This window comes from Heterocephalus glaber, unplaced genomic scaffold, assembly GCF_053883595.1.
Source record: "Heterocephalus glaber isolate CG9 unplaced genomic scaffold, H.glaber_assembly_v1.0 deba00001446, whole genome shotgun sequence".
In the NCBI taxonomy this organism is placed as follows: Eukaryota; Metazoa; Chordata; class Mammalia; order Rodentia; family Bathyergidae; genus Heterocephalus; species Heterocephalus glaber.
This window is the reverse complement of record NW_028258298.1, coordinates 7318519-7332198: the sequence shown is the minus strand read 5'-3', so window position 1 is coordinate 7332198 and position 13680 is coordinate 7318519. Positions and strand designations below refer to the sequence as shown.

Below are 13680 nucleotides of genomic sequence, written 5' to 3'. Positions count from 1 at the left end.
CAAGCCCTGCAAAGACTCCAATCCTAAAGCCTGGGGATTTGGGATGAAGATCTGCCAACAGCCAGAGCCAAGGGTGAGAAGGAACCTGCTCCCAAGGAGGCCCAATTAAACCACAATTACTCAAGATAAGACAGCCAGGTATGTTTACACAATGGGGCTGTAAACCACCAGCACATGACAAGGAAACTTTGATCTGGTGACAAGAGAGCTGTTGATCATGCAAAGCAGTGGTGAAGCAAGAATATCTCCATCTTTACCCCTGGAGTTTCATCTTGTTCTGGCAAAACCCCAGTATGGACAACGAGTGGACAACAAGTAAAAGTCGTGTCCATTCTTCCTCCCACCATATGCTTCTAACACAATCAAAAAGTCCAGAATAAGACTAGACATGGTGAACAAAAGAACAAGGGAATTAACTGAAGTCATCTTTATGGAGGCACTGGACAAGCATTTTCTCACTTAATGGTCATCACAGTGACCTTTTGGGGTCAGTTTTGCTCTGTCTGTTGCACAAATGGGAACACTGAGGTTCAGTGAGGTTAAGTAGTTTCCTCAAGGTTACATAGCTAAAGAGTGTCGCCCAGGTCTTTCTGATTTGAAAGCCAAAGTACTTTCCACTATAATTGTCCAGGACACTAATATAGTCTGAGTGTCTTCTCCAAAACTCATGTTGAAATTTAACTAATATAACAGATACCTAGAGGTGACTAGGCCCCGAGGACTCTGCCCTTTTGAAAGTATTACATCATTATTTCAGGTGTGAGTTCCTAGGCAAAAAGATAAATTCAGGTCCCCTCTATCCTTTCTCTCTTGCCCTTGGTCACACTCATTTGACACATAACTCCTTCTGTCATGAGGTAGCAAGCAAACCCTCACCAGATGCAGCCTCCAGAACCAGGAGCCAAATAAATTTATTTCTTTATAGATTACCCAGTCAGCTATTCTGTAGTAGCAGCAGAAAATAAACTAAGATAAATACATTACCCAGCTACCTGGCCCAAGACCTAAGGTTCTATCTAATGTCTGGTATAAAACAGATAGGAGTAAGGTGGGTCCCCCTTCTGCCTCTCCAGAGTATCTGAAGATGGAAATGGAGTTATGTGTATACATTTCTCAGTCAGTCAATCAGTTGTGGAAGGGAGAAAGAAAATGTACAAAGAGGATCTGCCCAAACTGTGGAGAAATTGGCAACATCCAGTTAATCTCAAAAACCTCTGAGACAAGAAGCCTGTGTCTGAGGCCATAGTTTCGAGCTTAATTTTCCAACGCCCTTAGCTAAGCCTCATGGCCAGCTATTCCCCTTTGTCAGCACCAACACAAGATTCAGGTGCCCTGAGAGGACATGAGTCCCACTGCAGTGCCAGGAAGGATGGAGCCAATAGTCAGGCCAGCTGGTGGCTGTGATTCTCTTTCACTTCCCTCCCAAGCTGACATCCAGCACATGCTCAGGCATATTTCCATCGCCTTATCCCTACACTGAACAAAAGTCTGAAGTGTCCCTGGTCTCATGTCATTTTATTCTGTACAAGAGTCATTGTCTAACAAATGTGAGCCTATATATACAACTTTGAGGCAATTCACATAATAAAATCACAAGTCAGTAAGTCTTTCCTTGGACAGTATCTGAGCCCCAACTTTCATCTGGAAAATATAGGCACCATATTCATGAGAGAAGCATGCTCGGTTGAGAGACAGTGAAAAAAGTGGCTGGTTTTCAACATGTTACCCAAGCTTGCAGAGATATGCCCTAAACCCAGAGAATTATCCTACGAAACTCTGCCATTTTGGAGTATCCATTTGACCTCTGGGGCACCAGTTCTCTGCACATAGTCTAAAATCCTAGAAGCCACTGTTGCCTGGGGTTTATAGCTCTATCACCCAAGCCCAAAGCTGCGAGTAGAGGTGAGTAGCACTAACATTCTCTGTCCTCTAAATAGCTCAAGGTGCTTCCTAATGTTCACCTGGCATAGGCGCTAATAGTCTTCTAAGACTTCCTCCACACATTCTCTGTGCCAGTGAGCTCACCAAGGCCCGGGGAAAGTTTAGTTGAAACTACGAACAGCCTAGGGTCTCATGGAGCCCTCCCTCTGTTGGGCCAGCACAATGGAAAGATAAAAAGGATGACACAGGAGACAACTAATGCACCCACACTGCAGGGACTTCCAGGGCTCAGGGCCTGCTGGCAGGCTGGGACCACAACAGGAAGGAGCCGCTTCCTCCCCTAGATGAAGGCCCCCTGACACACAGCCCATGTAAGTACCTGGAAATGGCCCCACATCCACATAAAGGCCAGCCCACTCCCAAAAGGCTTGTTTCTCTACCGCGCTGGCTGTGACATCATTTCATTCATTACAGTCTCCTGAGGGGCTGACCTTACCATCCGGAAAACATGTGTCCTGCCTTTGACAAACACCCCGAGCAGAAAATGTGAGTTCTGGGTAAAATGGCTGTTACCCGAGGGTGGCATTGATTTTAATTGTGGCCTTAAATATTTCAAGCACTCTTCTGGTACAGCAAAGGGCCTTACAATGCGAATGATATCTCTAATTATAAATTAGCAATTTGAGGCTTGGCAATCTTTCAGGATTAGAAAATAGTCCTATTTTATCTTAGAAGAGTGCTTCTTGATCAATGAAAGCAGTCCCTCAAAAGAGGAACACATTCTCACTTTTTTCTTTTTTTAGATTTTCCTTTCTAAAATAATAACTTAAAGGACCAAGACCTGCCTAGAGCAGTCAGGGAGATTATGAGGAGCATCCTGCCATCAAAAGTGAAGCTGGTGCTCAGTGCTACTCTGGGCCAAGGTTTCTTAAGCTCAGCACAGTCTTGTCAGAGGCTGGATAATTCTTTGTCTTAGGAAGCTACATATTGTGGGAAGTATAGTTATATCCCTGGTCTCTACAGATGAGGTCTGTAGTGGTTCCCAAATTTGGACAGCCAGATAGATCTCAGCCATCACCAAATAATCCCGAGTGCGCAAAAATCACCCCCTATTAAAAATCCCACTGGCTCTCAGGGTTTTCCTTTCTCCCTCAAGCACGCCATGCCTGGACTGAATTTTTAGCTTTGATGGCTCTGTCTAACTGAATCGGACTATAGCACCAGCCAGGGGAACTTGGATTATTGGACTGAGCCCAGTGTGCTGAGCTCTGAACCCTGAGGCTCCCATGGCCCTAAAAAGACACTGGATACCTGGAACGTCGACTGCCTTGTCTTTAAAAGTTTATAAAACTCTGCTCATTCTTCTGCCAAATCTTAAACTGAGATGCAGATTGTGAGGTTTGCTCACTAGAATTGCTAGTGCCAACTTGCCATGGTTATACTTTGAAGATAATTTATAGATGCTTTGACTGTTTCTTATAGTCCAGCTTAAGATCGTAAGTTATCTATTAGAGCTGCTTTATTGAACTTGAACTTGTGCTGATAAATGTTATTGATTTGTTCTGTTTTCTTAAAGCAGAGAAGTTAAGGACTTGTTCGTTTGCCATATGGTTCTGAAGGGTGGTCTGACTAGTTCCATGATGGAAAAACTGAGCTCCAGCGAGGTTATGAGTGATGGTGCTGGAACGATATCTTAGCAGCTCTCTTGTGCAACTCAAGCAGCTTTGAAATTTGTGGTGAAAAGGATCTCACATGTTGATAATATTTTTCCAGATATAACTATGTGGGTGGGGGTCTTTGTTTTGAAACCAGTGAAACTATTCAAAATACATTAAAAATATTTACTGTAGGGGCTGGGGATTTAGCTCAGTGGTTCCTACACTGGCCTCACAAGCACAAGGTTCTGAGTTTGATCCCCGGTACCATATATATATATGTATATATATATATATAGAGAGAGAGAGAGAGAGAGAGAGAGAGAGGTAGTATTCATTTGGAAGTAGGGCTCTTTAGTTGAAAACATGCAATTAAAAAAAAAAAAAGAAAGAAAACATCTATAAGTTCCAGATACCCTCTCTAGGCTAATATCATATTATACTTACAACCCAAATGGTTATATTAGATTTTTTAATTTAAGTGTCTTTAAAAAGTATGTATTCATAAGGCATTCTTCACTTAGAGAAGATATTCATCTTGCTTGATTATAGTACTGATAGAATTAACATAGGCCAGTTTTAAATGGTCATTTCCAATCCAGTGACACATTGGTCCTCCTATTACACCATCTTTATTTTAACAATCCTCTACAATATCATCTTTTAAAAAAATGAACTATAATTTGTGTAGACCTTAGATGATAACCTTTCCCTGAAAAGCAGGAGGATATTTCTGCAGCCCTTCACATGGCTTTCAACTGCAAGTCCCTTGACAATTTCTACTAGGCAAACCTCAGTGACTGCTTACCTGGGTTTGTGTATGTGGATTTTTAAAAACATATTTCTGATGTAATTATGGTCTAAATCTTTTTCTGATTCTAATTTTTTGGAATCAAGTTGGTGTTTCCATGAAAACAGAAGCCATTTTAAAAAATAGTGTCTGTTTCAGAACAGCCAGCAAAGACAGACGTGTTAACCATCCTTACACTACGTATTTCACCTTGAATATACAATAGCTTTTGAGCAATTGATTTTTCAGTACTCCACAAAAATTCAGATCTTGTAATATCCAATTATAGTGCACAGTTATAGATAAAAATTACACAGAACCTCTGGTAGGACACAGTCGAAGGCCAAAGTCAGAAAAGAGCTCATATTAATTGATATCTACTTAGATGCATGAATGTACTGGGAAGTGTTAAGAATAAACTCGTCCATCCAATTCCAGAGTCAATAAAAAGAAAAACAAATTTAATGATAACTATTTCTGTATAAAAACCTACAGAATTTAGAAAGAATAATTAGCAACGTATCTGTTAACATTTAAACTTCATTTTATAACTGGAACTGATCAGCGACAGCATTTCAGGACCTTCCATATAGTACATTTTTAAAGGATTTTCCTAACCATTTTAGTAAACAGCATATAGAATGGTCAAGGATCTTCTTCTCTATAAGCAAAAATACAGAGTCCTAACCTTCATTTTACCTTTCTTAATCTAAGATTTCATTATATTTCCCCATAAGTTTATTGTCTTTTTATTTCTACTTCCAAATTCTCTGATTAGAAAACTTACATTGTTTTGCTTTTGTGCCTGAATCCCAAGGTAAGTTAAATTGTAATATCAGAAGGCACAAGATACATTCCTATGGGAAAAATCCTCACCAAATGAATGGAGCAATAGATATCAACTGGCTTTGTCTGTGAATCATGTTTGAGTCACATTTTCTGAAACTCATACACATTTTTTTAAAAAAAATTCAACAAAGCCATGAGACTTGGATTGCTACTTTGTATGCTGATAAAACAGAGATAATCTCACAATTGATCTCCTACAAAAGATTCAAAGCTAAGACCAAGTTGGTGTTCAGGTCATTGGCTTCTCTAAGCAGAAGTCAGGAAGCTGGAAGCCAGGGAAAGGGAGTGTAGAAGGCTGAGTGGGTAAGAAGGGGAAGGGAAGGACCCACCACTCACCGCCACTGCAGGACGAGACGCTGGGTAAGGGCCAGGGCTGCTCATGGCTGAATCCACAAAGTAGTTCATTCTGCTCTCAGCACCTGTGCAGGAGAAAGCGTTGGCTGAGCCACTGGATGCACGTGGGTGTGTAGACAAGACTCCAAGGAGCATGAGGATCTTAAAATAGTAGCTTCCCTAGGAGTGTGAAGCAGAGAAGGAAACTGAAATTCAGAAATACAGGTGACAGACCTAGGCACACAGGGTACAGCAGACCCTAGACAAAGTCAGCCCCCCGACTGCAAGGCAGCGTGGACAATATATTGTGTCTGCATGCTGCACACAGTGCTCAGTGAGAGGGTCTACGAAAACCACTTTTAATAGGATTCCTGAACAGGGACCTCATCTTCTGTGTTTTTAAATTAAATCTCCATCTATGTATCACCTGCTCCACTTCCCCTACCAGGCCTGGAACATAGCAGGAATTCAATACAAAGTTATACCATCAATTAATTGATAAAGAAACAAATAAAAGATTGGAAGAAAGAATGAAAGCATATCAACCACCACCTCAAGGTGCAAGCATCTAGAAGTCTTGCAAGAAACAGAACAGGGTTCATCTTGAAAACAGGAGAAAGGCTATTAAATAATTCTTGCTGAGAGTTATTATCTGCATTGAAAATCTCAATAACTAGAGTGCTTGAGCAATGTTCTGGCTAGAGAGATTTTCCAGCTAGCTCCTAGTCATCAAGAAAATTTTTTATATATCAAAGATTTCTGTCTACTTAAATGCTTTCTAAAGTGCATTAGTTCACAACCTTTCATATATTCAAAACTACATACTAAAAATATGTCTTTCCTGAATAATTTAGAAGATTAAATTCCTAGGCACCACATCATTCAGAGGCCAAATTCCTATTGTTAGGAAGTGACATTTCAACTTCATTGCCTTTCAGTTTGTATTTGTCCTTTCTCTTTATTCTTGTGGAGATTTAAAGCAATCAATACATTTCTAGAAAAGTAGGGTACTAAGATTTTATGTTCAGTTTGCAGTGATGGTTCACCGTCTTGATACCTCATGACAGACAATCACTTGTCTACTTTCATATGGTATGTATTTATATTTTTTTGGTACTGGGGATCGAACTTGGGTCCTTGAGCTTGTGCAGCAGGCGGCGAAACCACTGAGCTAAATCCCCAGCCTATGGCATGTATTTAAATAAGAGTTAAACATATTCTGCAATAGAAAATTATTCCAAGAACTTCAATGGTTGAGTCACTAATATAACATGGTTCAGAGATGTAAATTAAAAACTTTCTTAAATCTTAACTTATCCTAGAATTGTTTTAAAATTACATTATCTTGTTTTCTCCCAAAGATAGAATGTAATCCAAATAATATTAATTTAAAAATAAATTAATTATCTAAGGATTCTGGGTAGCTTGGCTATGTTAATCAAGATTTCACTCTCTAGTTTTTCAGGGAATTGAGCTCCACTGCTCCACTGCAGCAAGTGACCCGAGGAAGAGCTCACCAGAGGTGAGGCCGAAGGAGGAAGGTGCTAGTCCTCAGCAGTTGCCTCTTCAGTGCTTCTTTCTAAAAACAGTGGACAGATGCGTACCATGCTTCAGACTGTGAGCTGAGCACTGAACAGGGACTAAGATACATGTAACACAGGTCAGCAGAAACCTGTCTCAACTCTAAATTGTGAAGATGATCTTGATGGGCCCAACCAAACATTACTTATTTTTAATCATAAAATTGAATTTCAAGGTCCTAATGAATCAACATCAAACCATGTATCTCCACGTCAACATTGTGACCTACTCATGGATGAGACTTACAACACTGACTCTACCATACTGATAATGGCTTAATCATGATCAGATTCCTTAAGGAAAAGTTGACCAGTTGTCCAGGGTCCCACAGGACACTTATACCTGTTGGGAATGACTGGGTATGGGAGGAGCTACAAAAGCAGTTCAACCTCCTGATTCCCTCCCAAAAAGCATGAAACAGCTGCTGAGTCCTCACAGAATTCGGTTATCCCTTCGACAATCCTGAAGTAGGCTTCCTTTGCTGGGAATTTGTTTTTCTCTTTCAACAAGGACTTGCTATGTGTTTACTGTGAGCCAGGCACTGTTTTGTGTCCTTGAGTAAACAAAGACTCCTGACCTCATGGGTCCTTACATTCTACCAGACTCTGGAAAATGAAGCTGAGAAAGACAGAGTCTCTGCCTCCGGGCAGTAGAAAAGACACACTCACAAATAACTATAACAAGGTCTGGGGATTTAGCTCAGTGGTTTCGCTGCCTGCTGCACAAGCGCAAGGACCTGAGTTCGATCCCCGCTACCAAAAAAACAAAACAAAACAAATAACTATAACATAATTCGATGAGTAGTTTGCCAACAACATGGAAAAAAAAGAAGCAGTCAGTTCTGCTGGGCCCTGGGGATAAGAATTTGTGGAAGACTGCACAGAGGGAGGTGTGACCACATGGCCCTATGAATCTTGCTGGGACTCCCACAAGCAGCAAAGGACCTTTCCCCTTCTGAATGTCTATTTTACTTACATATTTGTGAAAGAAAGGACTTTTGGAATTGGCAGCAACATCCTGGAACCCAGCTCAAAGACACCAAGAGTTTCTGTCTGCAGCCAGACAACACTCCCCCTTATAGCCACATGCTTGGATAAAGGCTCAGTGGAAATACTTTTTCTCTTCCAATCAATTGACAGAGTGAAGGAGGAAACCTCTGGCCCAACATCTGGTGCATTCTGTGCTGGACCATATTCTCTGCTATATGAATGACACTTTCCTTGGGGAAAAGCCCTTTGCCCAGGGAGGAAACTGAAAAGAGGGAGTTGCCAGAGCTCTCAAGAGCTCTCATCTCAGGAAATAACCCTGGGACAGAAATGGATTGCTTCTTTATTATTTCTTGGAGAAAGAAAAAAAGAACCCACCCTTTTTCCACTTGTAGACTGTGACACAAAACAGCTGCTGGAGATCTAAACCCTTTCAGAAGACTCAAAAGGAGTGTTCGAAGATTTTTGTGTGGGGGTTTTGTCCCACTTCCCTGGCTTTTTGGCCAAAAAGAATTCCCTCCTACACGACAACTGATTGACCATCAGCTGGACCAGTGTTTTCTTGGCACTGCACATGTTTATTGCCTAAATGGAAAACAACTGTGTGATTTTAAGATCTACTCCCCAGCTAAGAAGCAGCCATGAGACCTGTCTGGGTGTAGAAATGATTTGAAAACTTGGTAACAGAGGGCTGTGAAGAGCTGTGTTCATTTTTCATGAATGAAAGCAGCACCACCCAAGCGGCAAAGTACGTGGATCCCAGGCAAGACTGCCAAGCTCATCCACCCACTGACCCATCCACACACCCTCCACCAATCCAGCCCTACACTCATTGTGCCCCACAGCACCTCGGAACTAAATGTACAGCTCTCTGTTGTTCTCATGAGGACAAGGTGCCAATTTTCACTTCCATGCCTATCTCATGTTCCAAGTCTTCTAGAAAGGCACCTCCGTCCTTCCCTCCTGCTCCCCAGGTCTTGTGAGCCCCTCCTCCTGGAGGTTTAGGATCCTTTAGGAAAGTCTCACTGCCTGGAGCCCTTCTTGAACCATACTTCACCTCCACCACAGCCAGCTGCTCCTTTTCTGTGTTTTCCTGCACATTATCTGTGCCTATCATACTGTTCCACCAATGTCTGTTTCTATTTATCTCCCACTAGATTCTGAGCTCCTGGAAAGTAGGCACCATGCCTTTTCCACTTTCACATCTGTAGCACTTAAGAGAGACCCTTAGGCATAACAAAAGCTCACAGTTTTTAAATCAGTGAATGAATGAATGAATTCATGAGACTCCCAAAGGCAGATCAGAGGTGAATGCATTTATTTCTCAAACCAGAGACACTGCATAGATTACAAGTCTGGTAAAGATCCTAGAAATAGGGAGTCTATTTCATGGTCCCTTTCTCAGTGAAACCTGCTTCCTCCCATTCACATGGCCACTTGATGTCACCTTACCTGAGAAGCATTTTCCCACAGCATTTCCTCACATCCCTCTCTCCAATTGGATCTGTCATTGCTTATTGTCTCCCCCAGATCAGGATTTTAGTCCTTTTCTGTACGAGTATCCCAGTATGCCAAGGTTGGCAGATGGTTGGCACACAAATGATTGCTGACTATCAGAGCCTAAATTAGAAAATTTGTACATAGCTGTTAACTCATGTATGTCCCCTTTCCACAGATTAGGAAAACTAAGGCCATACTGTTAATTGGCCTGGCTGAGATTGGCTTGTTTACTTTCATTGTCCTAGATTTGAGGGACAAAAGTCAGCGATCAATGGAGAAGACAGAAAGCACAGTTTGGTTTGTGTGTGCATCTCATGTCCCCCAAATTCCAATAGCACTAATTTCCACTTTGACAGTAGAAAGAATTGTACTGTTCACAAAGCTTGTGACCACTTCTCCACTTTCCCATCCTGTAACCAGCCAGGATCCACAGGCTGACACTTGCTTTTACCCATGTCTCACCAAAGCAGGTTGAGGGATGTACAAAAATGAAGACAAGTTTTAAGGAGGGAAAGGGCTGTTTGGGCCACGGCAGCAGAAGAGCAGGACATCCCAAAGACACGAGGCCTTAATCAAAGTTGGATCCAGTTCACATTAACTCTGACTCACTTGGCTGTATTTCTAGGTAATTGTGACATGAGTTATAGAGTTTTTTCATTTTGGGTTATCTGCTGCAATGTATGACTTTAGATATATAACCCAGTAAACTATATTTTTTTTCTTTCTGAAGTAATTGTTTATGCCAAAATAATACACATATATTGAGAAAATTAAAAAGTACAGCAAAGTCTCAGATACACACTAAAATTACCTTAAATCCCACTCTCCAGAGATAATTATACTAATATTTTGTCCAACATTCTTCTCAGTATTTTAATGTGTCTATACACATACATAATTTTACCTCCATGATTTTCTCTACATGCTCTTTTATAATTTTTTTTTCATTGATATTTGAATGAATGCACTGGGCATTTTTTGGATCAATAAATATAGCTCTATATCCTGAGGTTTAAGATTATCAAACATTCTATAGTATGTATACACTGTACTTTTCTTAATGAGGCTCTTGTTATAATATATTTAATTTGCCACCAATTCCTTGTCATTATAAGAAATTCCTAAAATATTTTACATTCTCATTAGAACCCTAAAGTAGTACTCTTGGGGAAAAGAATATGAATATTCTATCTTTTAATACATATCAACAAATTGTATTCATAATACATAAGGCAGAAACATATTGCTGCTGACAAAAGAGTTATGTTTTGAACTTGAACTTGACCTCTAGACCTGAGCTATTAGTTTACAAGCCAGGAATTATGGGGAAATCTTGTCTTGAGTCTCTTATTATTGTATATTTAATATAAGACCAGCGAATACAAAAGCTCAGTGAAGCAGGAGCAAAACATGTCAGTTTTGTCCACTTTTTCCTCATGTAAGCCATGCAAAATGTTAGCAGATTTATAATTAGCATTTCTCTGAATGTCAGCAATGTAGGATTCCATTCAATTTAAGTAAGAAGGATATCCTTTTGGCTTGGAATGCAAGAAGGAAGAGTTTGGTTTCCAAAAGCACTAGCCATTTAAAGAAACTTGCTCAGAACTACAGCACCTTATCCAAACTAAAACCAACACCATGTCATTCACAAAATATCTTTCATCTGCAAGGAGTAGGGTTTGAATTTCTTCTTTCTGAGTCCAATCATCCCGTGATATCCTTGAGGGTGGCTCTATAAACACCACCTCAGGATACAAAAATCCATGGATATTCACATCCCTTATATAAAATGACACCCATACATATCACCCATGCAGATGTTCCCATATATTATAAATCATCTCTGCAGTACTCACAATACCTAATGCAATGTAAACAGTTGCTATGCAGCATGTTTAGGGAATAGTGACAAACAAAAGTCTGTTCATGTTCAGTACAGATATGATATCTTTTGAAATATTTTTGATCTACATTTGATTGTACAGAGGGCCAATCATACCATATAAATGAGTTTTTAAGGATAAACAATATCACCTCTTTCAGAAAGCTTGCCCTGGGGTTCCTGGGCAGGTACCTGAATATACTCGATGCTCCTCCTGGGATTGACTCTCAACAATGAGACAAAGTCATAACACTTCCTGTGTTGGGAGAGGTCTATCTCTGCTCACTAATCAAGGGCTATTTGAGAGTAGGAACAGTGCCTTCTCCAATGGTGTGAGTAGACATGTGACACACACTTGTTGACTAAATGAAGTAAAGTGCATGTATTTGAAGTAGAATTAGTAGGTGGAATAGCTAAGCATCAGAGCCTGAGCATATGCAGGAGGATGAAGATATGTTCAGAAGAACAACAAAAAGTCATTACCCATCATGAAGTGGGTCCAATGCAACCCTGAGGTCAGGCTTCTGAAATGTTACTTAGAAGCAAGATCATACTCTTTGCTAAAGTAATTCATCCATTAGATTGATGATTTTGTCTATTCTCATTTCTAATTCCTCTGCAGAGTTAATTTGTATTTCTCAAGTCATTTTGGTAGGTATCGCCTCTGATTAGTCCTTATAATAAAAGCTACCAAGTCTAATTGTCTATAACTCAAATTTCAGAGAGCTCACATTTAAATAACTGAACATTCCTCACTCCCCTGGGAAATTTTGTCATTACAGTGCACAGAAAAGAAAAACACTTAGGATTGAAGATGGTTTCTCTGTTTTACTCTTAAGTCTGTCAAAAATCTCATCTTCTTGACTAAGTATTTCAGCATCACAGTAGTAAACATTCCTTCTTACTTTAAGTAGGCAGCACTGATAAAGATGATGCTTGGAATTATGTGCTATTGGCTTTTGTGTCTTAAACCAAGTCACCTACTCTTTGCCTAAGCTTTCAAAGAGCAGGAACTCACAGAACAATTAGCATCTGCCTTGATTCTCCCTACCTTCACTGGTAGTTATTCCCCAAACAGTCTCTAAAATGAAAATTATTTATATCCATCTTCTATTTCTAAAAAGAAAAAAATCTCCTAACTAGATAATTGTAGGTGGACATGGCTCAACTAATCTTTCTTAGTTTTACTAAAATGGACTTATGTCATTATAATACTACAAGAGAATATTCTTTTGGGCTTCCTGATGGAGGAGGTCACTAGTGTCTCCTGAAAAAGAGATGAAAGGTGGTTTTACTTTGGTATACCATAGCAGGTAGGAAATAAGAAGTGCTTCATAGATTATTTTTTACATTTCTTCCTCAGTGGAAGATGTTCCCTCACCGTCACACTGCTGGAATGCATAATTAACAACAGGCAGAGGTACTGTTTCTCATAAGCATCCAGGGAATACATTAAAATCAGCCAATTCTATTATGTCTTGGAATTTAATTGGGACAATATCAAACTTTGTCTCTGAAATTTGTCAAAAACTAACAATCCATGATTTCTAGTCAGTCTTCATATGAGAACATCCTCTGGAAGATCACAGGCAACATTCAATAAACTATTTCACAATAAAAGTGATATAGCTTATATATAAATGCTATTCCTCAATCCTGAGTTTAGCCATGAAATTCAACAAATGCTCATAGATGGCCTTCAGATATTCTCTAATACCATGAACATGTTAGGTACCATAAATAACTGAATAAGACAATTACTATTTTTTTTTAGGAAGAACCTGAAAACAAAACAGAATGAGTTGGCAGAATGATGTTAAGTACTCTTTGTTTCCCAATACTGGATGTAGTACAGGTCAGGGCAGAACAGATTCCTGGCCAAGTTAAACCCAAAGAAAGCCTACAAGACTGGAAATGTCAACTCTTACTCAATGGTTACTGTAAAAGAAATCCCCGAGGGCCTAGAATTTTAAACAATTTATTTTCACCCCATAGCTCATGGACCACTACAAATTTGCTCTAGAATGTAGATTTGGTTCATGTTTGTAGGGCTCTCAGCAAAACTGAGAGACACCATAAATAGAGAGGAAGATTGCTAGAACAATTAAAAGAGACTGGATCATTTTAATAATGCCCTTACAAAATCAAACTAAAAGACACCAGCTGACTTAACTCTCTCAAATCTGCCAAGCAATTTCTTGGACTATAGCTGATTGTGATTTT

General features: G+C 39.9%; 1 protein-coding gene across 3 annotated transcripts in view; it reads right to left on the bottom strand.

Moving 5' to 3' along the window:
* The window catches only part of Ets1 (ETS proto-oncogene 1, transcription factor), a 124314-nt gene that overhangs the window by 106286 nt on the left and 4348 nt on the right, over positions 1 to 13680 (bottom strand). For 2 of the 3 annotated variants that reach the window (XM_013078832.3, XM_004862604.4), the window contains exon 2: positions 5512 to 5594. In XM_013078832.3, coding sequence (XP_012934286.2) covers positions 5512 to 5580 — 69 coding nt within the window. In that variant the 5' untranslated portion in view covers positions 5581 to 5594. Of the gene's footprint in view, positions 1 to 5511; positions 5609 to 13680 lie in introns of those variants that run through there. The other variant, XM_087214302.1, reaches the window with a different exon arrangement.